General features: G+C 34.0%; 1 protein-coding gene across 1 annotated transcript; it reads right to left on the reverse strand.

Annotated features, from left to right (window-relative positions):
- On the reverse strand, window positions 1–26,390 carry LOC137390662 (putative uncharacterized protein MYH16). Its single transcript, XM_068076989.1, has 15 exons — window positions 26,325–26,390; window positions 23,290–23,466; window positions 21,542–21,723; window positions 18,387–18,511; window positions 18,075–18,185; window positions 17,623–17,726; window positions 16,566–16,676; window positions 13,950–14,097; window positions 11,597–11,751; window positions 10,845–10,959; window positions 9,000–9,154; window positions 7,768–7,882; window positions 6,771–6,862; window positions 1,317–1,463; window positions 1–126 (listed from the first exon to the last, which is right to left on the reverse strand). The coding sequence occupies exons 1-15, from the start codon at window positions 26,388–26,390 to the stop codon at window positions 1–3; spliced, it is 1,929 nt and encodes a 642-aa protein (XP_067933090.1).

Genomic DNA, 26,390 nt, shown 5'->3' on the forward strand with positions numbered 1-26,390 from the left:
TCACCGATCGAGTTGTTTCCTTACGTAGCTCGCCATCCTCTTGTTATCGTAATGTATGTTCACCAAAAAGTCCTTCATGTCGTCCAATATCTGATTTACACTATGCAAACAACTATCATAGCCTTTCTACAAATGCAAAAAGAACCATGTTTCACCAGATGGTTTGTACTAGTGCTAGGCACGGGTAATAGAACTCGTTGAACTCGCAGGTTTATCTTCTTTCGAGACTCGGGTAATAGAGATTTTGAGCATTTCGATGTTGCGGGTTCGGATTTTGACTTGCGAGTTCGGGTTTTGTTACACGGATCTGTTGAGTAGAGTGGACAAAAGCTCGGCCTATTGCGCCCTGCCCTCTAAACAGTGTTTAATTATCAGCCTGTTAACCCTTTGAACCCTGGCTCAGTAACCCTGGGCAATCTGTCCAACAATCCGAAGTTTTTAAACTTTTATTGTATACATCTGAGCGTGCTCATAATACAATGATATTTGTTAAAACACTAGCAAAAAATTGGGCAACCCAAAGCGAATGTCATCAATTAGAAAAAACAGCACTTGACCATTATTCGGGCTAAAACTATAAAAGTTTGTACGATTTTAAAGAACTCGTAAAAATCATTTACAATAGCATCATATCCATTGAGCACATGTTCATCATTACTTCATGACTCAAAATATACTAGAAAATTATAATTAGTATTGTGAAGTTCTTTATTTGCATCAGAATCATTTATGATCCACCAACAAACGAATCGTGTCATTTTTTTTCGCGATATCGTCCAAATAAAATTTGTTATTAAAACGAAGAAAGTAGGTAAAGATATTTGAAAACTGTTACAAATGGAAGTGAAATTTCTGGTCTAATATTCTGTGCAAAACAATAATTTGATTGGTTTACGGTGTTACTTAGAAACGGCTTTTGTAAACACAGCCATGTGAATGCCGGAATTCTGGGCGATAGAGATTCTGACACCCTACGCGATGCCTGAAAACCGACAGTTGGGGTTCAAACTTCAAAGTGTTAAGTAGTTAGTAAAAAACAATAAATAACTTGAATAAAATTATAATTGCATTGTAAAATTTAAAATATGTCTGATGTTTAGAAATTTTAGACAAAACCCGTATCAACAAACCCGATACCCAAAAAACCTGTTGGCCAAAAAGTACTCGTGCTAAGCACTACCATCTACCCGATACTCGAAAAACTCGAACGGAAGGGGATGAGTCTAAACTTTGTTGGCCAAGAAGTACTCGTGCCCAGCAATAGTTTGTACAAAGCATACTTTAGTGGCTTTGTAAAATGTTTTTAGTAGGCTTACACAAGTTTTTCGTGATCCAGGAAGAAAGTTTTGAAAATTCCGTATCACACGTCTTTGTAACTCTTCCATGTGACTTTCTCTTTGTTGCAGAGCTGCGTCTGAATCAGTGAGCTCGTCTTGCAACTTGGCCATTTTTTCTTTGTTGCTCTAAAATATTGATGGCAAATTAATTTCATCATAAATTGGTGGTGCCTTGAGAGCCATAAAACAACGCGTATAAAACAGTATCCATAATTTATTCTCTCCATACTGGAGTCCGCCAACTACCATAACATTAAAAAGTTTTTAAACAGATAAAAACACATTGTTAAGATTCTAAAATCGTGTTATATAGCAGCATACCTTTGATTGCCACTAATAGCGGATGAAGTGTATAATTTACTACCATGGACTCAGTCAGACTGCATGTACTGCAGAGGGGCATAAAATAACTGCAATTTAATAGACCTAAACCTATGATATATATAATGACTAGGTACTACTAGATACCTAAAACTATATTTGCCATTCTAACTTTTAAACTACATATCACGAAAGGAGTGTTTTGTCTAGTTGAAATAAATTAAGAGACAAAATAAAAACAACTGTAAAGGTTTTAAAACTTTGTCAAACAACTGTAACTTTCAAGCTGTTAGCCAAGCACATTGCCAATGGAAAATTCTAGTAAGCTGCTTAATAAGATAGGCTTCTAATGGCGGTAAGCCATGACTTTGCGTCTGCACTTTTGTCCAGCTACAACTATTCTAATAATTGCTATAGCCGGACAATCAATCCTACAAATGGACAAACTTTGAGAAAGATATACATGTATATAGATTAGGTACTACTGACACCATGCCTGTCTGGTCCAATCACCACAATCACCAATGTTAAATGTATGGTGAATAGTATTTTGTGTGATTTTGCTATGTAATCCTGACAAAAGATAAATCTAAATATGTTACTTATTTTTATTATTAAAATGACTATGGTACATACAATAATTTATATAGGCCTACATGTGAAAGGAACGCGTTAGATCACAGATATTAATAGCAATTGGCAAGAAAATTAGCGATCAAGAACTGTCAGTGATTGGTAGACTAACGAGAATTATATTATTATTTTAACGGCAGTATGAGTCATCACTCATAAATAGAAAAAATGGTAATAATTCGTGTTAACAGGTGATAAACTCAATATTGAACAGCAACAAATGATGTCAATATTGATATCATACGCTAATGTGATTAAAACAAACTTTTTACTACCACTCTCGTCTGCGTCAGTCTAGGAATATTTATCTAGGTAAAAACAACATAGACATCGACAATGCTGGTAAGTCTATAAATATCGGTAAATAGCGTAAGATGTGGATAGTGAAAGTTGCATCGGCTTTTGTTCGTGTTTTTAATTTGTAAACTTTTGGTGCGCTGCTTACATGATAATTTAGTCATGTGTTTGTTGCTGCAGTCTTCACAGCCATCGCCTTTACGTCCGTTTGTCGTTCTATTTCACATGTACGACCAGCTTTGTGGATTGGTAAGCCTTAATTCTAACAATTGAGAAATATCAAACTACTGGTTTATTAAAACAGCCTTTATACAATCTATAAGAGATCGTTTTTCTTATGCTGATTGATATAAACAGAAATAACTAGAAATACATAAGCTAGTCTAACCTAACCAAATGGGCTTTGAAGAACTTTAGCTCTTCAACTTTGGAACTCGAGCTTTCCTTAGTGAGGCCAAATACACTTTATGGGAATACAGTGAACAGTTACTAGTTTTAGATATTGCGACCAGCTATGTTATAAAGGCTAAATTACAGTAAAGAAATATATCAAATTCAGGGTAGCTGATGCTAACAGTACAGCTCACATAAATTTAGAGTGCTTAATATTAATGCTATCGATATTACTACTTCGCCATAATTGGTTTGCTGGTTGTCAACAAGTACATGTATGCTTTAAAATGAAATTCAAAAAACACCGAAAAAAGCTTATTTATAATTAAAATCAGCTGCTCATGATATGATAACTCTGTTTAATATTGAAACGATATTAAAATTGCTAAAAATGAAAGTTCCAGCATGCTTAGTAGAGCAATCATTAGTGCTAGCGTTCACAACGCCTCATATTTCGCTAACCAAAAGTTATAAATCTACAATGGGGTAATAGCCTAGCCTATGATATTGCAACCAGAGTATTATTATTTGGGGTATTAGAAGACCAAGTCACTATGCATTGGCTTGAATATAGGTAACAACATATAACTAAACAACCACAATGGAATATTTCGATTCTTTTGACCACATTCTGTAAAACCTCTACTCAAACGCCATGGTAAACTATTTTTCAACCCTTCCCCTCAAGTGGCGTCTTATTAGAGGCAATGTTGAATAGAGGGTGGCATTTTATTTTTCGAATAGCTAGTCAGATTTTTGGGAAAATAAATTCAACCTCTGGCCGGGCCAAGCGAATGTCGCGTAAACTTTGCGCTTTCCTTTGGGCGGAGCAACATTAACCCTTTTAGATGTAAGAAATCTGCTATAACTTACCCATAACTTGTTATAGATCTCTAAATAAATATGCATTGAAAAGCTGATATATATCTCTACCAGTCGATATATGCTGCTTGCAATTAGCTTAAAATGATTTTATATTCTGCATTGCAATTTGTTCAATCTTTTAATTTTTTATTCCATTATTTTAAATTTAAGGCATATTTTATTTTACAACTATATTTAACAAGGTTGCATAAAGCCATAATTGATAGTTTGTAACCATTTGCAGCCAAAAGTGGCATTCTGATTGTTGCTTTCATTTGGATTCATTTCATCTTCTCGGCTGTTTTTCACCTTCCTCAGTCACTTCTGGCCTCAATTCTTCTTTTGCACTGCTGAACTAGTTGATAATAGTGTCCAAACAATTTTTTAGCAGGGCAAAACTTACACCTGTTGCATTTTGAATACCTTTCGCACAATGATAATAAGCTTTTAGCCACATGTGCAGCTTGCACGCTAAGCACAAGTTTTAGTCTTAAAATGGTAGTGCAGCTTCCATTCCAATTTTGTAAACTATTTTTCATATACGTCAAAGGATCAAGACCGCATTAAACAAGAAGCTACTATTAGCATGATACAGTCAACTATTTCTATTGCAACATTTTATTTGTGTAAAAAAAACGTAAAGTTTTGGAGTTGAAAACGGACTTGAGTTGAACGAGTTAAATGAGTTGAAAACAGCAATCACAAAAGAATTAATGGTTAATAGTGTAACCGAGTCATTATCAGTAACATTTGTGGACACTTCTATTGATTACTTGCTAATATGTTTTTGTAAAAATCAAAGAATGTTTAAGTGGCAGTCAGATGGAGGTGGCGTTCAAATAAAGGGTGGCACTCTATTTTTTAAACTTTTTGTAGTTGCGGTCAAAAAAAGGTGGAATTCAAACAAAGGCAGCGGTTAAATAGAGGTCTTACTGTGTATATTGCAGAATATGGAGTATTCAATTTACCGTAAAACCTTTAAATGAACCGCCACTATTTGACCGCCACTACGAGAAAAGGGTTGAAAAATAGAGCGCCACCCTCTATCTGAACGCCACCTCCATTTGACCACCACTTTGATTATATTTAATCTTTATGAACCCATAACATCAAATGATCAGTAAAAAAGCGTCCACAAAATCTATCAATAATGAATCGTTTACATTATTACCAATCAATTCTTTCATTTGTATTGCTTTTGTGCTAAATGCAACGAGTAAAGTTAAAGTTGTGCTCTGCCAAAAAAATGTTTGACACTAATATCGACTAGTTCAGCAGTGCAGAAGAAGAGTTGAGGCCAGAAGATATTGTGGAAGCTATTACACAACTAGAAGATGTTCGTTCCATCAAAAGCAACAATCAGAACGCAGCTATCCGAGCAAACAATGGAAATATTTTTGTTTTAAAAATGTTAATTTTTGTTTCTGCCAGTAATATGTATATGGTTCGTTTATGTCACTTGTTCATGAATATATATTTGTATCATTTGATAGATTATCATTATATAACTTATAAATACGCAGATTTATACTATGTTATTTAATAGCATCTTTGCGGCTATCTTAACGGCTTACAATAGCTCGATGCTGATAACTCCACATCTATTACACATAAAAAGCTAGTTTTGGCTGTAAACTGTAGCGAACATATCAATGAGTGCAATGAGCTTTTATGCAACATTGTTAAATATAGATATAGAATAAAAGTATATCTTCCAATTTAGATTTTTTTTTAAATGGAAAATGCCAACAAATTGCAAAGGACACAAACTATATCATTGCAGGTCAATTGCAAGCTATAGATATCAACTGGTAGATATATTTCTCGGTTTTTCGATGTACAACTATTAAGAGATCTTTGACAAGTTGGAGGGAAATTAGCAGATTTATTGCATCCAAAAGGTTTAATATCGCTCCACCAAAAAAAAAGAGCAAACTATAGGCGACATTCGCTTTGCCCGTAAAAGGGCTAACTTTATTTTCCGAAATTTCTAACGAGCCATTTGAAAAATACAACGCCCGCCTCTATTTGAAAGCTGCCTCTAATTGACCGCCACTATAGAGAAAGGGTTGAAAAATAGAGCGCCGTGGCATTCAATTAGAGGTCTTACAGTATCGGTATATCTTATTTTGAACTGTTTACATCCAAATAATACTTGATTTGGATTTCATATAGAAATGCCATCATTTGTTAAAAGAACTTGGACAAGTTGATGGTAATTTAGCAAATATATTGCATCCAAAAGGCTTAATATCGCTCCACCAGAAAAAGGAGCAAAATATAGGCGACATTCGCTTCGCCCAAAAAAGGGCTAAATTTATCTTCCGAAAATTCTGACGAGGTTTTGGAAAAATACACCGCCGCCGGCCTCTATTTGAACGCCGCCTCCAATTGACCGCCACTATAGAGGAAGGGTTGAAAAATAGAGCGCCATGGCGTTCACTTTGAGGTTTGACGGAATGTATATGGGATTCCATACCATTCTACGATAGGTTTTTTTTATTTTGTCCCAAGTACCACGATAAGGTATGATTAAGGAATTCAAGAGCGTTTAAACTCTCCAGCTACAATCTAAATTTTGTTTATTTTTTATTTCGGCATGACATGCAAGATGGTTAGAGTTGACCACCTGTCCAATGTTTTCAAAATGAGAAACTGACAGAAAATATTTAATTTAGTGGTAGGTCAGACAAGTTCAGCGTATAGCGCATGCGCTAAACTTCTATGGTATCTTACCTTTTTGTTTTGCTAGTTTTGTTCATTCAAATAGTGATCGGAATTAGCGAGTTATTGACGAACCAGTGAAAATTTGCAATCTGCACACTTTCAATTTGTAGACATTTTGAATAAAATTCATTGAAAAGATCTTCTAATATACATGTATCAGATACATTGATGAGAGAGCCATTTTCAAACTATTCCTACCTCAGTTTCTGCTTGCAGAACATCTCGCTCCTCTTGCAGCGCAAAGATTTCTGCCTTCAGCGACTCTTCCTTTTTTTCATCAGCCTTGACCTCTAAAGTAGCATAAGGTTGTCATACAAAATCGAAGCATTTTGTATACAGCAATATTACAAGCGTAATGGCCAAATGTCAAAGATAGTTTAAACAGTATCTATGACTAAACAGGCTGATAAATACATAGTTATAGGTTGAATGTAAGGAGTAGCCGTACTAATAAACAATGAAGGACAAAAAGAATGAAGTAAAAAGAGAATGAGTTGAGAAAAGGTTAGAGGAAATAGCTCTTTAGCCTCAACAATGTGTAATAGTGATCCAAGCGAAAACATTTAAAGCATGAAAAATCATTAAAAAAAATACATTTTTAGCATCACACAATTTTTTGTGTAAAATAATGTATTTCAAAACAGTATTTTTAAATACCGCTGCCATAAGCCTGTTCATAGCCTGCCAAATTTATTATCCTAAAAACAAGTTCTATTTTTGTTGCCTGCCAAGTAGATCAGTATGAAATATTGAAACATTTTTGGTAATTGCTAAAACATACTTTTTACAAATAAGAAAGTATAAACCTGTGTATCCTAGATGACTCATGAATAGCACCAATGTCTTTAGAAAAGCTCCAAGAAAAAAGCTAAATCCAAAAACAGCCATTTTTTATGAACAAAATTTCAAAATATACATCACATAAAATACATAACAATGCAAATTAGATTTCAGGAGACTTAGTTTTCTACCTATTCGCATTTAATTCAACATATAAAATGCATAGTAACAGCTTGACAAATAAAATAAACTATAGTTGCTTTTAAAGAAGTGAGAGGAATTACAAGTTGTTTGTAACAACAGAGTGAATATTTTAAGGTAAATAAGGAAAAGTTAATGTCAGTCAAGAGCTGAGGAATATCACAGGCAGCTTGCTAAACTGTAACAATATGAGTAATAGGCAAGAGAGCAAAACCTTTATCATCCTGATCGTCCCTTGGAACTGCAGGTGTGTCAGTGATGGTCATAGTTACATCCTGTTTTGAACGTTCCTTTTGTGGTTTCTCTTTCTTTGTTTCCTTTAGTTCATTCTGTGAAAGCATCAATTAATTAATTACAAAAGGTAAGTATAAATACTATGACAATGGCTGCTAATGATTGATACTGCAGATGAGAAGTAAGTACAAACATTCCTCGTAGCAGGAACAAGTAAGTTGTGACAAAGCTGCATTGAAAATCAAATTTTTTGGTGCGCAAATCATAAAATAGATTGTGGTGTTAAAATGCTTCAAGCAGTTTGTTAGAGTTTTCAAACTTTTTATGCTAAAAAAGTGCTGTTTTGAAAAAATACTGTTTTGGAAATAAAGTTTGAAGAACATTTTTCCTGGAAAAGGTGATATTTGCAGAGTTGTTTGCAGCAAAATTGTTCAACAATATTTGTTATCAGCTTGTTTGCTAAAAGCAGTAAGTGGATAAAAATGAACACATTATTTTTATAATAATGCTATACAAGTTTCTCAAAAAAATTCCTGTTTAAGCGAAAAATGGTGGCTCTTATTTCAGCATCATCTTTTTCTTCAACACTGATCTATATTGTAAAAAACAAAAGACGCTATCAAAGACTTTATTGAAACCTGCTCATGACGGTTATTCCCCAGCTACTAGCTATGGCTACCATGATGTGAAAATGGTGCTGACAGAATTTTTTTGTTTTAATCCAGAATAGATTTTTTGTCTGAAATAATATTAATGCTTTGATAGTCATGCATGCAAGTCATAGCGTGGGTCGATAAAAGATGTAAATAATCATCATTACCGTTCTGTAGGCTCACTATCCTAACTAAAGATTTCATGCCAATAATAGACGAGGTTTTTTTTTATACTTTTAAAACATTTCTCAGATTGTTGTCCTCAAAAATATTTAATCTTATGAAAATGAATCATTTATATTAATTGCAGTTAATAAAAATGATTCATTTTCGTAAGATTGAGTAGGCCTATTTTTGAAAACATAAAACAATGTGGTACATGTACCATCTTGTTTTATATAAAATACTGCAAAAGCAGTAGTAGATTGTGTCAACAAAGCATTTAAACATACCAATGTGCAAAAGGCTGATTAAGGAAGAACTAAGTAAAGATAAATTATATTTAAAATGCACATGTCACACCGAGCAATTTAACAAATCAGCTATAGGGCCTACAGACCTTCAAGCGCCCGATTTCAGAGTGCATATTGTTCAAAGAAGTTATTTCTATCATAACTAGCCCTGGTGGAGCCAAAGAGCTGCCTGCAGATTGATGATCACTTGTCTGCGAATAACGGTGTGCTGTTAGTTTGAGAGGTACATCAACCATTGTAGCTACAACAAGATTTTTTGAGGCTGCTATCACGTTACCAAAGTGAGAAGCATACTCTATTTAGGAACCACAATTATCAATTGTAATACATTTCATGGTACAAAGTACAATTTGACATGTGACATCTGAAGTTCAGTACCTAGCACAAAAATTGAGCATATATTTGATGCAGTGTTTGAAGTACATTTTGACATGTGATGTCTGATGTTCAATACCAAGCACAAAGTTTGAGCATATATTTGACGCAGCTTTCAAAGTACAATTTGACATGTGACATCTAAAGTTTCTTGAAATCATTATATACATGTACATATATATTTATACATACATAGCTCAGTAATTATATACACACTTCTCCTTCACGTAGTTAGGTTTGATATGATTTTAAAATCTTAGATCTCATTAAGACAAACGAGCGATAGTAGTGACGAAAAGGGTGACGAAAAAGTGAAGAAGTGACGAAATTATAGTATGAAATTATAGAAATTATACAAAAACATGGAAAACAACTTAGGATCAGTTCTTTAAAAATCTTGAATTTCGAAGAAAAAAGTAAGGAATAAAACGGCAAGGAATAAAAAACCTGAAACGAGTCAGAGGAGATGCTGACAGTATTGACTATGAACAAAATTATGAAACTAAAAATATATTAAAACAGGTTATAATAATTTCAAGCTCAGGTAGTCTAGGTTAGACCAGCTTCGTATCTCAATCACCATCACTGCCTCCACCCCATCTGCCTTCCATATCACTAAGGCTGTACCTCAATTGCCAGTTTTTCTCATCAAAACAAAAAGACAATTAACACATTTTTTAATGATTATCACATTATTGATTTAATTTTTTACAACATTTTAGTTTTCAACATCGTTTTATATAAAGCCTCAGTTTTAACATTATAAGTAATTAATTACCTTATAAATTTTTCATAAAAATTTTGGAGTTATCATACAAATTAAATAAAATACAATCTATTCTCATAAAAATATTAGCTCCTACATTGGATGAGTTTGACATACGAAGTGAATATGAGGTCAAATTCACTGTTTGTTTTGATGTATGACTGTATTTTAATAAAAGTTGGAATGTGATTCCTAATATTACTTGAGTCATTTGCAGCCAGTTAGTTTACTTTATACAAATTGATATGAAACAGCCAATGAGAGGAAGTTGTAAATGTGTGAAACAGTTGAATTTCTTTCGCTAATAAAAAGCCGAATGAAACTACACGCACTTTCTTCTCTTTATTTATTAGTCTAGATCGTGCCAAGTAAAGGCCGGCAAATTCCTTCACAATACGTACAGCAAAAATAAAAAAGTTCTTTGCGCATTGGAGATACGTTCACGCACTTATGCACTGCAACGAACTGGGCAGAGGAAGGAGGATGCTGGGTGGTGCTTCCGAGTAGAGCCACTTTCTGCCGCTAATACGTCGGTAATACCGTCGGTATTAGCGGCGAACATGCGCGCAGACCTGTTCGTATGTACCGTTGTTCGTAACTCGAATGTTTGTAAGTAGGGGACCGTATGTAGTTCCTTTTAAAGAAGTGAGAGGAATTACAAGTTGTTTGTAACAACAGAGTGAATATTTTAAGGTAAATAAGGAAAAGTTAATGTCAGTCAAGAGCTGAGGAATATCACAGGCAGCTTGCTAAACTGTAACAATATGAGTAATAGGCAAGAGAGCAAAACCTTTATCATCCTGATCGTCCCTTGGAACTGAAGGTGTGTCAGTGATGGTCATAGTTACTTCCTGTTTTGAACGTTCCTTTTGTGGTTTCTCTTTCTTTGTTTCCTTTAGTTCATTCTGTGAAAGCATCAATTAATTAATTACAGAAAGTAAGTATAAATACTATGAAAATAGCTGCTAATGACTGATACCGCAGATCAGAAGTAAGTACAAACATTCCTCATAGTAGAAAAAAGTAAGTTGTGACAAACCTGCATTAAATATCAGAATTTTTGGTGCCCAAATCATAAAATAGATTGTGATGTTAAAATACTCTAAGCAGTCTGTAAGAGTTTTCAAACTTGTTATGCCAAAAAAACTGCTGTTTGAGAAAAATACTGCTTTTACAATAAAGTTTGAAGAACATTTTCCTTTGAAAATGTAATATTTGCAGAGTTGTTTGTAGCAACGTGTCTGTAGGCTCACTATCCTAACTGAAAATTTCATGCTATAGATGAGGTTTTTCAAAATTCTTTTAAACATTGCTCAGATTGTCGTCTTCAAAAATATTCAATCTTATGAAAATGAGTAATTTATATTAACTGTACCACCTTGTTTTATATAAAATATTGCATAAGCAGTAGTAGATTGTGTCAACAAAGCATTTAAACATACCAATGTGCAAAAGGCTGATTAAGGAAGAACTAAGTAAAGATAAATTATATTTAAAATGCACATGTCATACCGAGCAATTTAACAAATCAGCTATACAAACCTTCAAGCGCCCGATTTCAAACTGCATATTGTTCAAAGAAGTTGTTCCTATCATAACTAGCCCTGGTAGAGTGAAAGAGCTGCCTCCAGATTGATGGTCACTTGTCTGCGAATAACGATGTGCTGTTAGTTTGAGAGGTGCGTCAACCATTGTGGCTACAACAATATTTTTTGAGGCTGCCACCATGTTATCAAAGTGAGAAGCATACTCTATTTAGGAACCACAATTATCAATTGTAATACTTTTCAAGGTACAAAATACAATTTGACATATGGTATCTGAAGTTCAGTACATAGCACAAAATTTGAGCATATATTTGACGCAGCGCTCGAACTCTATTTTGACATGTCTAAAGTTCAAAACCTAGCACAAATTTTAGTTATGGTTGGTAGTAGTGACAAAAAATGTGATGAAAAAGTGAAGTGACGAAAGGTGATGAAAGTATGAACTTATAGAAATTATACAAAAACATGAAAAACATCTTCAGATCAGTTCTTTAAAAAGTCTTGAATTTCGAAGAAAAAAGTAAGGAATAAAACGGCGAGGAATAAAAAACCTGAAACGAGTCAGAGGAGAGGCTGGCAGTATTGACTATGAACAAAATTATGAAACTAAAAATATATACCGGTAAAAACAGGTTATAATAATGTCAAGCTCAGGTAGTCTAGGTTAGACCAGCTTCGTATCTCAATCACCATCACTGCCTCCACCCCATCTGCCTTCCATATCACTAAGGCTGTACCTCAATTGCCAGTTTTTCTCATCAAAACAAAGAGACAATTAACACATTTTTTAATGATTATCACATTATTGATTTACTTTTTTACATCAAATTAGTTTTCAACATATTTTCATACAAAGCACCTGTTTTAAAATTATAAGTAATTAATTACCTTATACATTTGTCATAAAAATTTTGGAGTTATCAAATAACTTAAATAAAATACTATGTGTTCTTATAAAAATATTAGCTTCTACATTGGATGAGTTTGACATACGAAATGAATATGAGATCAAATTCACTGTTTGTTTTGATGTATGACTGTATTTTAATAAAAGCTGGAATGCGATTCCTATTATTACTTGAGTCATTTGCAGCCAGTTAGTTTACTCTATACAAATTGATATGAAACAGCCAATGAGAAGAAGTTGTGTGTGAAAGTATTTGTGAGTAGAGATACACTAGTGTTACATGCTACGAATTTTTAAACTTCGAAGTTGTGGTTTTGATCGTAGGAATGGGGAGGACGTACATGTAGTTAGATAATACGCAAGAGTGGTCGCACAACTCATAATTGTTCGTAGCTGATGAGTTTACATGCTACGAAGAAATTGTTGCACAACTCCGCGTTGTTTCTATATTAGCCTGTTGCGCTTTTAGCTACAGCGTGCGCATATTTTATATCCCGGCTGATACTATTAAAATGCGACTAAGGTCAAATGTCAATGTTAAAACGTGTGGGAAATTTTTCTTTTAAATTCGGAGTTAATATTTTCCATTTCGGAGATAATATTTTTAAAACACGTGCTTTGAAAACAGAGATTCTGTAAGGACCTCATCAATGAAAACGATGAAAATCTAACCTCCGATCGCAAAGATTTATGCAATAATATGAATATTGATGTTTACATCATATGCAGTACTACGCTGTTGATACGATGTGTTCAGAAATATCCCACCTTGCATCGAGGGTTGAATTTTTTGAGGTTCGAAGAATTAATTATGCAGAAACCATTTGCATGCTACGAAGATGAAAAATACGACAACAAGTCGTAGCATTTAACAATACTGATAGTCATAGGATAACCATAGAAAGGCATACTGATTAAACGTTAATAAGCATCCGATAGTGGTTATATGAATTTGTCAGATCACCGCAGCCTAGAGCTAATGATCCTCTTTAAACACGAGAATGGCATGAACAAAACTGCCTTTTTATGATGCAATATCATAACATTACTCATACACATTCTACACACAGGGGCATTAGTAAGTTTTTGAATTACCACTACATGTTTTACCTCATTCACACCATATACATGTAGGGAAAATAAGAAATGCAATATTTTATATTCCGACTTTATCAGATTACTTTGTGTAGCCAACCATTCCATGAGACTGCTGGAACAATAGAAACCATTCACATCAAGTAAAAGCTAATAGTTTCAAATTACAAAACAAAACAAACATTTAATTGAGCATTTAGAGATGCATCTATTTCAATAACAAACAAAAAATGTTTCAAAAAGGTAACGTGAACGCAAGAGGGATGTGTTATACCTTCATAATGCATGAACACATTAAAAGCCCACTACTTATATAATTTAGGCATAAAATAGATGTTTGCCAAACCGGTGTCAATGTCTGGTTCCTTAGGAGTTGATTTTTTGGCTGGCTGGGCCACCGACAATGACTCCAATTCATCTGTAAGCTTCAACACCTTCTCTTGATGATAATCATCACTCTGCTGAGCTGCCATCAGTAGCTTTTCCATCTCTTTCTGCCAAAGATCATGGCAACAAGACACGCGTAGAAAGGGATTAAAGAAGCAAGCACAGGTAATAGGCTTGTCAGATGACAACATTATTAAGAATTAGTTGATGAAATTGGTACGTCCTGTTGTTATGAAGGTTCAATTGCATTTATAAGCCTATTGCACATTGTAAAACTTAGATTTTTGACAATAACATTACTCCAAATGATGATTTCCTTCAATCACATTTATGCAAGGGCTGCCGTTGCTGCTAGCAAGTTCATAAGGCATTATGAAAAATGAAGCTTCTCTGAGAAGGGTGTGAAGTAGGTATAAATAACTTCTGACAAAATTTAATGAAAATCTGCTAAGCCAGATTTAAGTCAGCAACTCTTAAACGTCAAATATTGTTGTCTGTAAATTATTTTTTAGGCTTTACTGAATAAGATGACGTAAAGTTTGTACTGCAGAAGATTTACAGTCCAATAACGTAGTTAAAACACAGTTTCTATGTTATTTTTAAGTATAAATGAAGGAATGCCAGCAACAGTCTGTTGAGCAAGCAAAGGCTAGCTACCTAGTGAGCCAATGTAGTTGTGCCAGTTTGGTGTGATCATGCATGGTAGAATAACATGCTGTTGTGGCATTGAACAATAAAACTCGGCTTAAAACTAGAAGAGCCAGAGATGATCCTTTAAAAAGTTAAGCTAAAATATTAGCCTTATGATAACAGCTCATTTTATTACTGGCAGATGGTTGTATTCTTCCACTGCAAAAATTACAAGTTGAGAAGACAACTCCAACTAGCTGCTTTTCATGTCTGGAAGAATAAGCTCAATCTACATGTATAGCTGAAAAAGGCAGTCAGCTGAAGGACTGCGGACAACGCTTGAGAGAGTTAAAAAACTACTTGCTTTGGCAAAAGGAGCTCAATCCCTACCTTTCAATGTCGACCTTGTGTGAGGAGTCCTAACTGTGTTGAGTCTAGTGCAACATTCCTGCGCCATTTTAATTTGTGAGAAGGTATTTAAACTATGTATGACCTATCACAAAAAAATGCAAAATAATCATTTAAAAGTAAAATTTCTGTACCGCCTTATGACTGTGTGACTGATAACAAGAACTCATGTAACCATATAACATGGTAACACGGGACCATATAACTGCATAGATCTAGAAGTTAGTTATTTTAACTGAGTCATTCGACTACACCTAACCTTATATCATTCAATGGTAAGAGAGAGATGCTAAGCAAAATTGATGATACTCATTTTAAAAATAGCTGAAACATTTAAAAACCATAGTAGTGTCCATCTGTCAATTAATAGGTTTATGACTTGGAAAAATGTCATAATCTGTGTACTTTTAGAATAAGACATCAATTTACAACCGATATGGCTATTATAGGTCTGCATAATGCTAAGTAAAACATCCTCTTTTTAGTAATGACAGGCAGAAACGGACACTAAAAGGAAGGAATAATGTTGACAGTTTTATATTCCAAATGTGGCGTTAGATTGCCATTAAAAACTAGACTACATAAAATGATAAACCTCAAAAAAGATTACTTAAACATTTTTCAATCATAGCTAAGGTTCAGCAGTCTTTTCTACCTATGCATATGACTTCTTCTGCATATCGGCTGAATAATAAGTATTGCAGCACTTTTTACGTCATCCTGAAGAGATGCTTTTATGCAGAATTAAAATATCTCTTATAGTGTATTTGTAGGTGCTGTTCTGAGTAGAACATAAAAGAGTATGGACAATCATGTAAACATCGTTTTATATAAAGCCTCACTTCTGGTGGCGGCGTACGTTCAGAAAATTTGCAGACACTTGCATTGAGCTGAGTTTTTTACACGTCTTGAAACCTAGAACGAGTGCTAAAAAATTAATATTGACTGGAGGACCTTTATATTAGTCTAAACTAAAAAATAAGTTAAATTCTAATATTAATTAAAAAATTAATTATTATTCAACCAATTCTTATTTTACCAATTACAGTATTTGATACTGGTATTTGATATACAATTTTGGACTTTTTTAAAAAAACATTTAGAAAAGGAAAACTTCTAATATATGGGAATCACCAACAAAGTAAAAAGTGGAGAAGTATAATTGTTGTGGTGAAGTAGCCCTAGCTACTTTTTGAAGTGGGTTTTTGGAAGGTGAAAGTTAGTGTCTCAGTAATGCTATCAATTGGAGGCGTGGCATTTCCGCCGCCACAGCTAACCAGCTATAACGTCATTGTCTAAACTCTTAAAATTTTAAACTCAGGTGCTGTTCAAATACACATGCACGAAGCCCCTGGGTCATTATCTCAGATAAACTGGTAACTCCAAAGCATATTAAAAAAGATGATACTTTATATACAGTAGATACATGTAGCTAAAATGATTGTACATAAATATAGCATATTTTGTCAGAGTATCAACAAATAGAATTTTTTGCGGATTTCTCGCAGAAAATAAATTTGCTGGAAATGTAACAAACCATTCTTTCTTTTTGATCTTGAATCTTTTGTGTAGCGTGATGCAGCTGCAAACCCATTGCTGACAGCTTGCCATCATGAGAGGTGTTATTATTCGTCAGACTGTTTATTTTCTGCAATTTCAGTAAAACGCATGGATCTACCATAAGTATTATGTACATTCTAAATTCATCCAGATATTGCAGAGTCATCATACTGAATATATGATGCCAAATGTATGAGTATAAAAGTTAGATGACAGAGCAGCCTACAAGTTATTTACTAAATGATTCGAGCAACTATATTTGATTTGCAACTATAATTTTAAGCAGATTTAAATTCTGCAACTTTTTCTACAGATAAACAAAACTACTCACGCTGAATAGCTGAGATGAATAGCTGACATAATAGTTGGCAGACTTTATAAAAACTTTTTTGTATTACAAATAATATTCATTGCGAAAGTAAAATTGCTACTTCAATCTTAGCTTAATCTTTCGTGATATCTTTCATCAATAGATATTTAATATTAGTGGCAATTGAATAGCTAACCTTCCTTTTTAAACTCATTTCATTAAAATCAAACTATATTTTGCAAGTTATTTAATAGGTAGTACCATTACATAAGCAATCATCAACAGATATACAAATTAACTGATACAGTGCTTCCAATAAACAGTGGCTTGAGCTTTTGAGAGATACTTTCTTTATGAGAAAACTCTGTAAGTAAACCACCTTTATGCATTGTCCCACAGAGTTGGAACAAATGAATTCTACTTCTTATTAAATCATGCTTCAGGTTATTGGTTCTAGCAAGCCAGCTTTTGCAACATTGATAATTTTACTAATAGGCGAAGACATGCAAATAAGTCTATGTTTTGACTAAACTGAAGCGCGGTTTCGAGGTTTCATACTTCATACATGTAACAAGCTCTATATAAATATTGCTATTACTTTTACTAGATTCACAGGCATGTAAAACTACTAAAAATCTGGTGGTGCTGATGTAAGAGTATCATGAATTTGATAAAAACACAAATATTTGCAATCATATATCATTGAAGAAATAAATGTAGGAACCTTGTTCAAGGCTAGATTTTCTTGCTGTATCTTCATGTGCTGGATGAAAGAGCTAACGACAGCAACGGACAGGTTCTTCATCTGTTTCCTGGCTGACATAATCCCTGCCGGAATTTTAAATACAGATTTAATGTGTAAATAGTGTAATAAATACAATGAAAAACTATAGGATTTAGAAGATACCAAAACAAGACCAAGCTTATTGAATTCTTACAATTAGCTATTGGGTAGCAAATGTGTCAATGTTCAACGTAATAATAGCTAGTAGGTACTAGTAGTGGGAAGCAAGGAATAAACATCTGTCAGAGCAGTCTACAAAGATGATGCTTATACATGCAAACTTTTTAAGCATTATTAATCTAAATAAATAAAAAAGCTATAACGACTCAGTATATCAAGAGTTAAACAAGGTTTACAAGTTAAAGATTGGCAAGGGCTCATCACCAGCTTACATTTCCTGAGCATGGGACTCTTGAGCATTTTACTCAACTCTTCGTGACACTTTCTCATCACACCGAGAGCTCCATCGAGGTTCTTTCCATAGTCAGCCAGCAGAAACCTCTCTGCAAGGGCAAAAGAAGAACTATGTATTTGCTAGATTAAAAATACCAATAGAGGATGATAAAAATGGGGAAGCGTTTTCAAGTTGTTCTCCAACTCAGTAGCAAATATTATAAAAATAGTCTGTTAACTATACAAATTATCATTCATACCCTTTGCATAATTTATGCTCTTTAATAAATGATCTCATGGGTGCTGCTTACCTTCTATAATTTTAGGTGGCGATCTTCTCCTACCAAGGTCATCGACATACCCTGAGCTCGCTAGTAATTTCAACCCAAGTCGTTTAATCTTTGCTACAGCTGCGAGAGTATTCATCATGGCATCGCTATATAAAATGTAGGATTACCAGAGCCTTACACATGATACTTCCATAACTTATCCGAGATAGCAGTTCTTCAACACTAAACTTGTCTATACATTAGCAAAAGTTGCAATATAGAAAGTAATGAATAATCATAGCTGATAAGGTAAACGTATAGAAACTCTTACTCGATGTTTGCCGTGATATTAATGACAGCTCGCTCTTCTGAGGCCAAGTCAACCTCGGATTTGACATCGAGTAACTAAAAAACTTGCAGATATATTTATGGAAATTTAACATCCATGGCCTAGCCTATTCTACTAGCCTATTCTACTAGCCTATTCTACTAGCCTATTCTACTAGCCTATTCTACTAGCCTATTCTACTAGCCTATTCTACTAGCCTATTCTACTAGCCTATTCTACTAGCCTATTCTACTAGCCTATTCTACTGCAAAAGGCTAGTAGTAAGAATCAGTTAGCTGTTCACCACTGTCATAGAATACTAAATACAGTCAACCTCGAAGTACGAGTGCTCCAACATAAGAGCACTTTGAGACATGAACGAAACCTTGAGCAAGTTTTGTCTTGAGATGCGAGAGACAAATTTGAGATACGAGTATACAAGATGGCTCTCGAGGCAGTAGAGGTGGAACGAGACACGAGACGTCTCGAGTATCGACCTGTCTCGTCTCGTATCGGTCTCGTCTCGAGTTAACTATTGCCAAACTCGAGACAGGAAGTAGAACTAAAGCGCCTGCGCACGGTTGTTAAAACATGGCTTCTTGCGATAGCAACAACTCCATATATTGTAATGGATTGCGGGCAACTGCCTTTAAAGTTATACCCGGTCCGTTACTACCTGTTGCTACTGATTATGTTGGCCACTGAGTCTAATCATGTAGTCCGGACAACGGCCCTGTTATTTTTTAGTTCGGTTCTGTGTCGTTAAAACAGATTCTGGTCGTATCTAATTACTCTTCGGATAATCCAATTTAATAAATAAGACTTTTGCGGGTAAAATGTCTGTATTTTATCGTATCGTGTCTAAACACCAACTGCCCTTCATAAAATTCGGGCCTCTTTTACGTATATACTACCAATCGCGGGTAAAACTTGCCCGGACACGGAGAAACGAACGAAAGGCTGTGTCGACCATAGTCCGTGCTCGGTTAACAATGACGTTTTGTTAGCTCAATGTAAGAATATACATGTATACAGTAATTAATATAATTTCATGAGTACAATTTAAATATAATTCACATACTACAGCTAGTACACAAAGCAAACTTTAATGAAACGATAAGAATGAAAGTGTTATCGTGTGTTCTTTTAGTTGCGGTATTTCTTTGTAGAGTGACGGCTATCGGTTTCATTACACATTACATTAAAAAGTAAGAACTATTCAATAGATGGTAAAAATATACATGTACAAAGCAATATGTTTATAATAATTATGATCAATCAAGCTCAAAATTCTTAGAATATATAACTTCGGTATTTTAGAGCTGTTTGTGTCACTTTTGTTTACAAAAACTACATGCATATCACTATTAAAATGTTGTATTTAAATCGTTTACACCAGGTGAAAATTCAATTTAAAAAGAGTTTTATTACTTTTATATATACCAAGTAGCTAGTACTTGTGTAGTAAAATCATCACCAAATGCTCATTATTTTACTGTCTCGTGTCTCGAGTCTCGAATTTTTACAAGACAGTGTCTCGAGTCTCGTCTCGAGCTTAAAAAACCTGTCTCGTTCCACCTCTACGAGGCAGCCATTAGGTGACCTAGTATGCAAAAGGCCGCTTACGAAAACACCATCACTCAGCCTTTGTTGTCGGATTGGTTTAAAAAAGTTTTAGAAAGGTCGGCTAAAAGTGAAAGCGAGGCAAAAAGAGCCAAGCTAGAAGAAGATAATAAAAATATTAAAACAAAGACAAAATTAAAATTAAGTTTAATGCAAAATTAAAAATTATTTTTTGTTTCATGTCATGTTTCCTATAAAAATGCCTATTACTGGAACTGAACGCTGTTATAGATATCTACAATATAAATTGACATTCATTTACAGGTCTGTTTGGTGCAAGCTAAATGAAAAGCAATGAGATGAAAATATGAAAGAAAAGACTACGTTATGATTATTTTAAATACAGTAGACGCTCCTACAATGTAAATAATCCATTCCAGGAATGTTTACGTTTTGAAGATTTTACGTTATATGTACGATAAAATACATGTAAATTTAAAATCTTTCAAAGCTCACCCATCTGGACCTTCAAACAAGACAAAACTAGACTCAACTTTTTAACTTATTGATTATACCGCAACTGCAGTATTATCAGTTTGTATCAACAACCTTTCTCCTTTTTCTCATCAATTTCACTCAGTTCATGATTATGGTAATTTTATAATTAAGTTAATGGGAGCGCACACCTTCAATGTCAATTTACAATGATTTATTCATTTTATTTCGACCGCAAAATCTATTCTGCAAAAGAAAAATAATAAAATATTTCATACACCTACAATAAAGTAAAACAAAAATATGCCTTACTATAATAAGAGCGGCGCATAATATATATAGATAGATAATATATATCTGTCCATCCATCTATTTGTCTCCAGGATTCAAGGTTGGGATAAAAAATAGCTTAGATAAAAGATCAACTCGTGACATTCAGATCGGTCGACTGACACTCTTACACCCGCATCAATTCTTAATGGTAATTGTGGGGCTACTGATTTTCTGCACCTTGCCGACACCCCTGAAGTCCCCTCACGCCAAACTAGACTGCTAAGCTGCTGGTATATATAATAGAGATGTCCGTCGTCTTCTTCCCCAAGCGCGGCAAGAGAAAGAGCGATATTTTAAATGCTAACTGCATGATCCTCGTTAATCCAATCAGAATTTGAGAACTTCGAATAAGAATTTAAAAATTCGAAAAAAATTTGCGTAATTGGAGAAACTAAAGAAAGTTTTTTATGGAGTATGAAGCAAAACTTTTACATAAATTCCTTATGTTATGTGAAAGTTATTTTATAGTTATGTCTACTTTACCACGTATTCTTTGGTAATTGTGAACCATTCATAGAGCTCTTCTAGAAGTCTTGTTCTATGAGAACTGTCAACCATGTGGTCTTTTAGACTTGCCAAAAATGACTCTCGCCTTTTCTGCTCCATGAAATGCTTGTCAGATAAGGATTGTTGTTCATTGGCATCTTCTGTAGGTCCAACCTAGAACAGAAGAATTCAAAAGACAAAAGAAACTTTATTGGCATGAAAAAAAACTTGTAGAATGTATAAGTCAGTCATTAAAAATATTCGCAACATTAAGAAGAGTTAAAAAAAACGAATAAAAACGGTTACATGAGTATTGAGTAGAATTTATAGGGTGGCAACAATCATGTTTCTGATGACTAAATGGAAACTGTTATTAATCAAGATGACATTGCTATTAACTAAACATGAGTAAATTTATTATGTAAAATTAGAAATTCTCAAAGGAGCTGCGCAGCGTATATAAACAGTTCAAAAGCCTATGAAATAGACGAACATGCATAGAACATATCAAACAAGAAGTGAAAGCCTCTTGTGGATAAAATCTTTAAAAGAAATGTGACAAGCATTTTGTGCACTTTATAATGTATGTTTTTATTATAAAAGTTATAAAAATTTCATACTCTGACTAAAACTTTTTAACATCATCAAATGACTTGTCAGGATCGCAGTTGTTTTTTAGGTGCGCCAAATATGCAAGAACATTCTAGCCAGTTGCAACAAAACGGATTCTTTAAATGACTTCAAATTTGGTGATTCTACATAAGTGACCCTACATAAAAGAAGTTTATACATCATTCAAAGGCTGTGAACCTCAGCTTCAAAGTGATCCTAAACATAACTAAATTGTAAAACACATAATGCCAACCCATCATCTCAATTTTAGTCTCTAAAAACAGAATGCATAATAACATCACTAAAATATAACTTGGATGTTATATTTTATAACATAATATTATATATTATAAAATATAACATCTTATAATACATAACATATAATATAAGATGTTATATTGAATGTGATATAATATAACATCACATAATTATATGCGATATTATATATAACATATAATTATGTGATGTTATATTAACATCACATAAAAATATAACTTAGGGATGTTATTATAAAACATAATAACATCACTAAATTATATTTTAGTGATGTTATAATAACATCACTAAAATATAGCTCTGTACGATCATGGCTCTGTTAGGCCATGATCGTACAAAAGCAATCTGTTCACAGCTTGGCAATAGCTTCACACAATAGGCTTCACACAATTCGGCAGTAGCTCGAATGTTAAAAACTATTATATTATGTCAAGTTAACTGTAAGATACCAGCAAATGTGTTTAGCAACGTGTTACACTGGTTTGATAAAAGCAATACTTAACATCTAATAAAAGTAAACTTCAGAGACTTTCAAAGTTGCATCACAGCAACATAATGTTGCACGGAATGATAGAATTAAATATTTTAGCAACACATACCAGGAAAAATAGTTTCCACAACTAAATCCCCATAACTGTATTGACAGCACAATTTGTTTGTTTTTAAGACAAATGAGGTGCAATCATAAACAAAATACTACAGAAGTATAGGCTATAGAAAAACAAGGTGACAAATGCATTGCCCGCAGTGTGTTTTTCAGTTAGCCAGGTAATCCCATACTAAGGCACAAAACTACCTATAGCCTGCAATTAGCAAACATTGCTAAGTTATCGCCTAGTTATATATACATACTGGTGCTTCAAAGCGACTCATGCCAACATAATTGAGTGCCTTGTCAACTCTTCCATTTATTTGCTGCAATCTCATAGCAAGTTCACACCTAAGTCGATCCACTTGTGAAACAGCTTGCTTTTCGAGGATATCTGCGATGTGGCTGGTCAGGTCATAATTCTTGCTCTCTGTATCAACCTTCAGTCAACATAAGTTATGGGCAATGACAATGCCATTGGGCTGTCCTATACAATACTCTTGAAACTGTCTGAAACTACACCCCGATTTCATGAAAAATCCACTCCCTGGATGCTTAACAAATTTATAACTATTCTGGCAAATGCCATTGATAAAAAGAGAGAGAGAGAGAGAGCAAGTTCCAAAAAATTCCACATCAAATGCCTCTATGGGCTGGCGTTGTAAAAAACTGATTGCTTGAAAGGTAAGCAATAAGTCAACCAAACAAAAGCTTCTCAGATGTGTAAATCTTAACCAAAGCAAAGCAAGTTTGTAAGGAATTGACAAATTGAAAATTATGTGTAGAGCAAGCGATTCTAGTTGTTGCATTCTGAATTTTGATTGAACTCATTAGTTGTGAAAAATGTTATAAATATTGCATTGGCCAACCAAAATTAGGCTCTGGTGGCACCTGTCTGAACTAAAGCAATGACCGAAACCGTTCAGTTGCAAGCTTTTACACTTTAGGTACTTCTCCCTAATGAAGCTCTTCGTGTTGAAAGTTCAAACGAGTTATCTTGTGGCTATCCCTTTACACCAATACTGTGTCATACATAATAGTTGAAGTAAAATGATGAAAAGTAAAAACTACAATTTTGTAATATTTTTCTTATAAGCACTGCATAAGCTAGCAACAGTTACTTGCACCTGTTTAACTCAAAATTGTACGGAAAGCTCAATTAGCCCTTCATATAAGAACTTGTACATTTTAGTCTGCTTTCTGTATGCACATAAATGTACAAAAATATTGATATACGCTACAGGGCGTTCTTCAAATATCTTAATTTTAGTCCAGCTTCAGTGGCATCAATTTTTTGCAAGCCTTCACACAAAAACATGAAGTTTATTATTTTATATGTTCTACAAATAATTTACAACAAAAATAATGAGAGCTACATGAAAATAGATATTTTGTTAAAACATGCAAAAAACGGATGAAAATATTGATTAAGCTAAATAAAGTGGGACAGTGAAGCTGTCACCATCTACATATACATGTATCTCAGTATACTTGGCTAGAGTGTCTATTAAGTGAAGAACTTCTCAGCAAAATCCTCTATATCATTTCTGAACAAGTATTAAAGTTCCATTTTAATTTCTAGAAATTCCCCGGTCATACAGCCCACGACCTGATAATGGAATAAGTGATAACGGAAAAAAGAAATGGCAGTGATGGCTGTTGAAAAAGTAGTTTTCAGCCGGAATTGGCAGAGTATAGTGTAAATGAAAGTTGTTCGAGATGACATAAAATAAATTTGAGGGAGCACGACTTCAAAAAGGTGCAAATAACAATTTCAACAAATATAGAAAAGTTAGATAAGTTCAGCGTTCTGTTAAAGGTCACGCAATCTGATCGCTTCTCTTTTACGTTGTAAGATTTGGTCATTGATAGCTAATCAAGTGATGCACTCCCTAGCGAAGTTGTTAACTTCTAGATTAAATTGTTAATTAAAGCTGCAGGCCTAACCTACTGTAATGTATGTAATTTAACAACAACAATAAGGAAATATGTTTATTATAACTCTGAATTGCAAAATTAGAAGTAAAATGGCAAGCTACTGTGTACTATACACAGTTTGAAAGTTGGTTGTGTTGAATGTAGAATGGTTTTGATAGCGATCTTTAACAGAAAACAAGTATGAACGTTCACGCGTCTGGAGGTTTTCTGCAAACTGCAGCAAAATAAAAAAATGTTCTCGTCATAAAGGGACATTGTAGTTCAGCCCTAGCTTGTACATAAGTTGTAAAGAATTTCGGCTAACGTTTTAAATAATTTAATGAAACCTTCGGTGATTGGACAAAAAAAACATAGGCTGATAAACTGTGTACCACAATTTCATACCTGTAAATCGGTCTACGTCTCAAACGGTCTACGTTTATTACAGAAACCTTTTAATAAATTCGATTACAAGTAAACAATGCCATAGACTGGTAAAATGAGCACGGTTTTCTCGTGAAATTCGCACTGCTAAATAGTTCTACTATCTGTCCCATGGCTTTATTGGCGTATTGTAGGCCGGTCTTAACTTCTATTAAACCAAGCTTTCCAAGCGTTTTGTGGCGATTTTCGGCCAAATTAATCTGTCTATTTGTGTATAATCCGATCAGATGGGTAAGTTTTAAGATACTGTCGACAATTTACAAAGACTTGGTAACATATTTAAATAGGCTTATATGTGTTTTGTATCATTATTATACTTTAACGACTCTACAAAACGATGGTTAAATTTGTTGAGGAGATTTCGAAACGAGGGTTTGCGACATTGTTGATGAAAAATTTTCGTAAGTTGCGTGCGCATGCATTTATCATAAAAACTCTCAAACTTCGCTCCACTCGTTTGGTCGTGGGATAAAAGGCCAACACTAATTAAGAAGCTCTATAGTAATTAAAAATGTTCTGCATTTAAAACAACAAACGGGTTAAGCGATAAAGCAAAACATTGTGGTTTATATATAAGAATGTAATTTGGAACAGAAGCAGAGTTGAAATTGTATATTTAGCTAAAATTATTTAATATATGACTTGTCTAATCTACTATGATAATTCCTATTAGACTTTGTCAGATGTTAGTAAACAATAAAATGCATGCAGGGCATAATTATAGAAAGGACGTAACGCAACAACTTTAATATTGTTGATGAAATTTTACCATCAGATTTTAACTAGAAACTGCTGTCGAAGTCCTCAAACACTTATGCCTGCACTATCGTTCGCTGAATGGATTTTTTATGAGCCTTATAGACAGAAGTAAACAAAATTAAATGCTCTCAAGCAGGCATGTGTAGCAAATTAATTTGTCGACAGCTTATAGACTTACAGGTAGTTTTTTCATGATGCTCCATGCTGACTGAGGAGGTGCACTTCTCTCTTTGTCCACATTCAT

Source organism: Watersipora subatra, chromosome 3 (genome assembly GCF_963576615.1).
Source record: "Watersipora subatra chromosome 3, tzWatSuba1.1, whole genome shotgun sequence".
In the NCBI taxonomy this organism is placed as follows: domain Eukaryota; kingdom Metazoa; phylum Bryozoa; class Gymnolaemata; order Cheilostomatida; family Watersiporidae; genus Watersipora; species Watersipora subatra.

What these genes read in the sequence shown, in the direction of transcription:
- LOC137390662 (XM_068076989.1), bottom strand. Translation starts at nt 26,390, where the DNA reads ATGAATGTGGACAAAGAGAGAAGTGCACCTCCTCAGTCAGCATGGAGC. An exon ending in AAGATCAAAAAGAAAGAATG is followed by an intron (nt 14,098 to 16,565) that starts GTTTGTTACATT and finishes GATCTTTGGCAG; the next exon opens with AAAGAGATGGAAAAGCTACT. An exon ending in TTCTGCAAGCAGAAACTGAG is followed by an intron (nt 1,464 to 6,770) that starts GTAGGAATAGTT and finishes TCAATATTTTAG; the next exon opens with AGCAACAAAGAAAAAATGGC.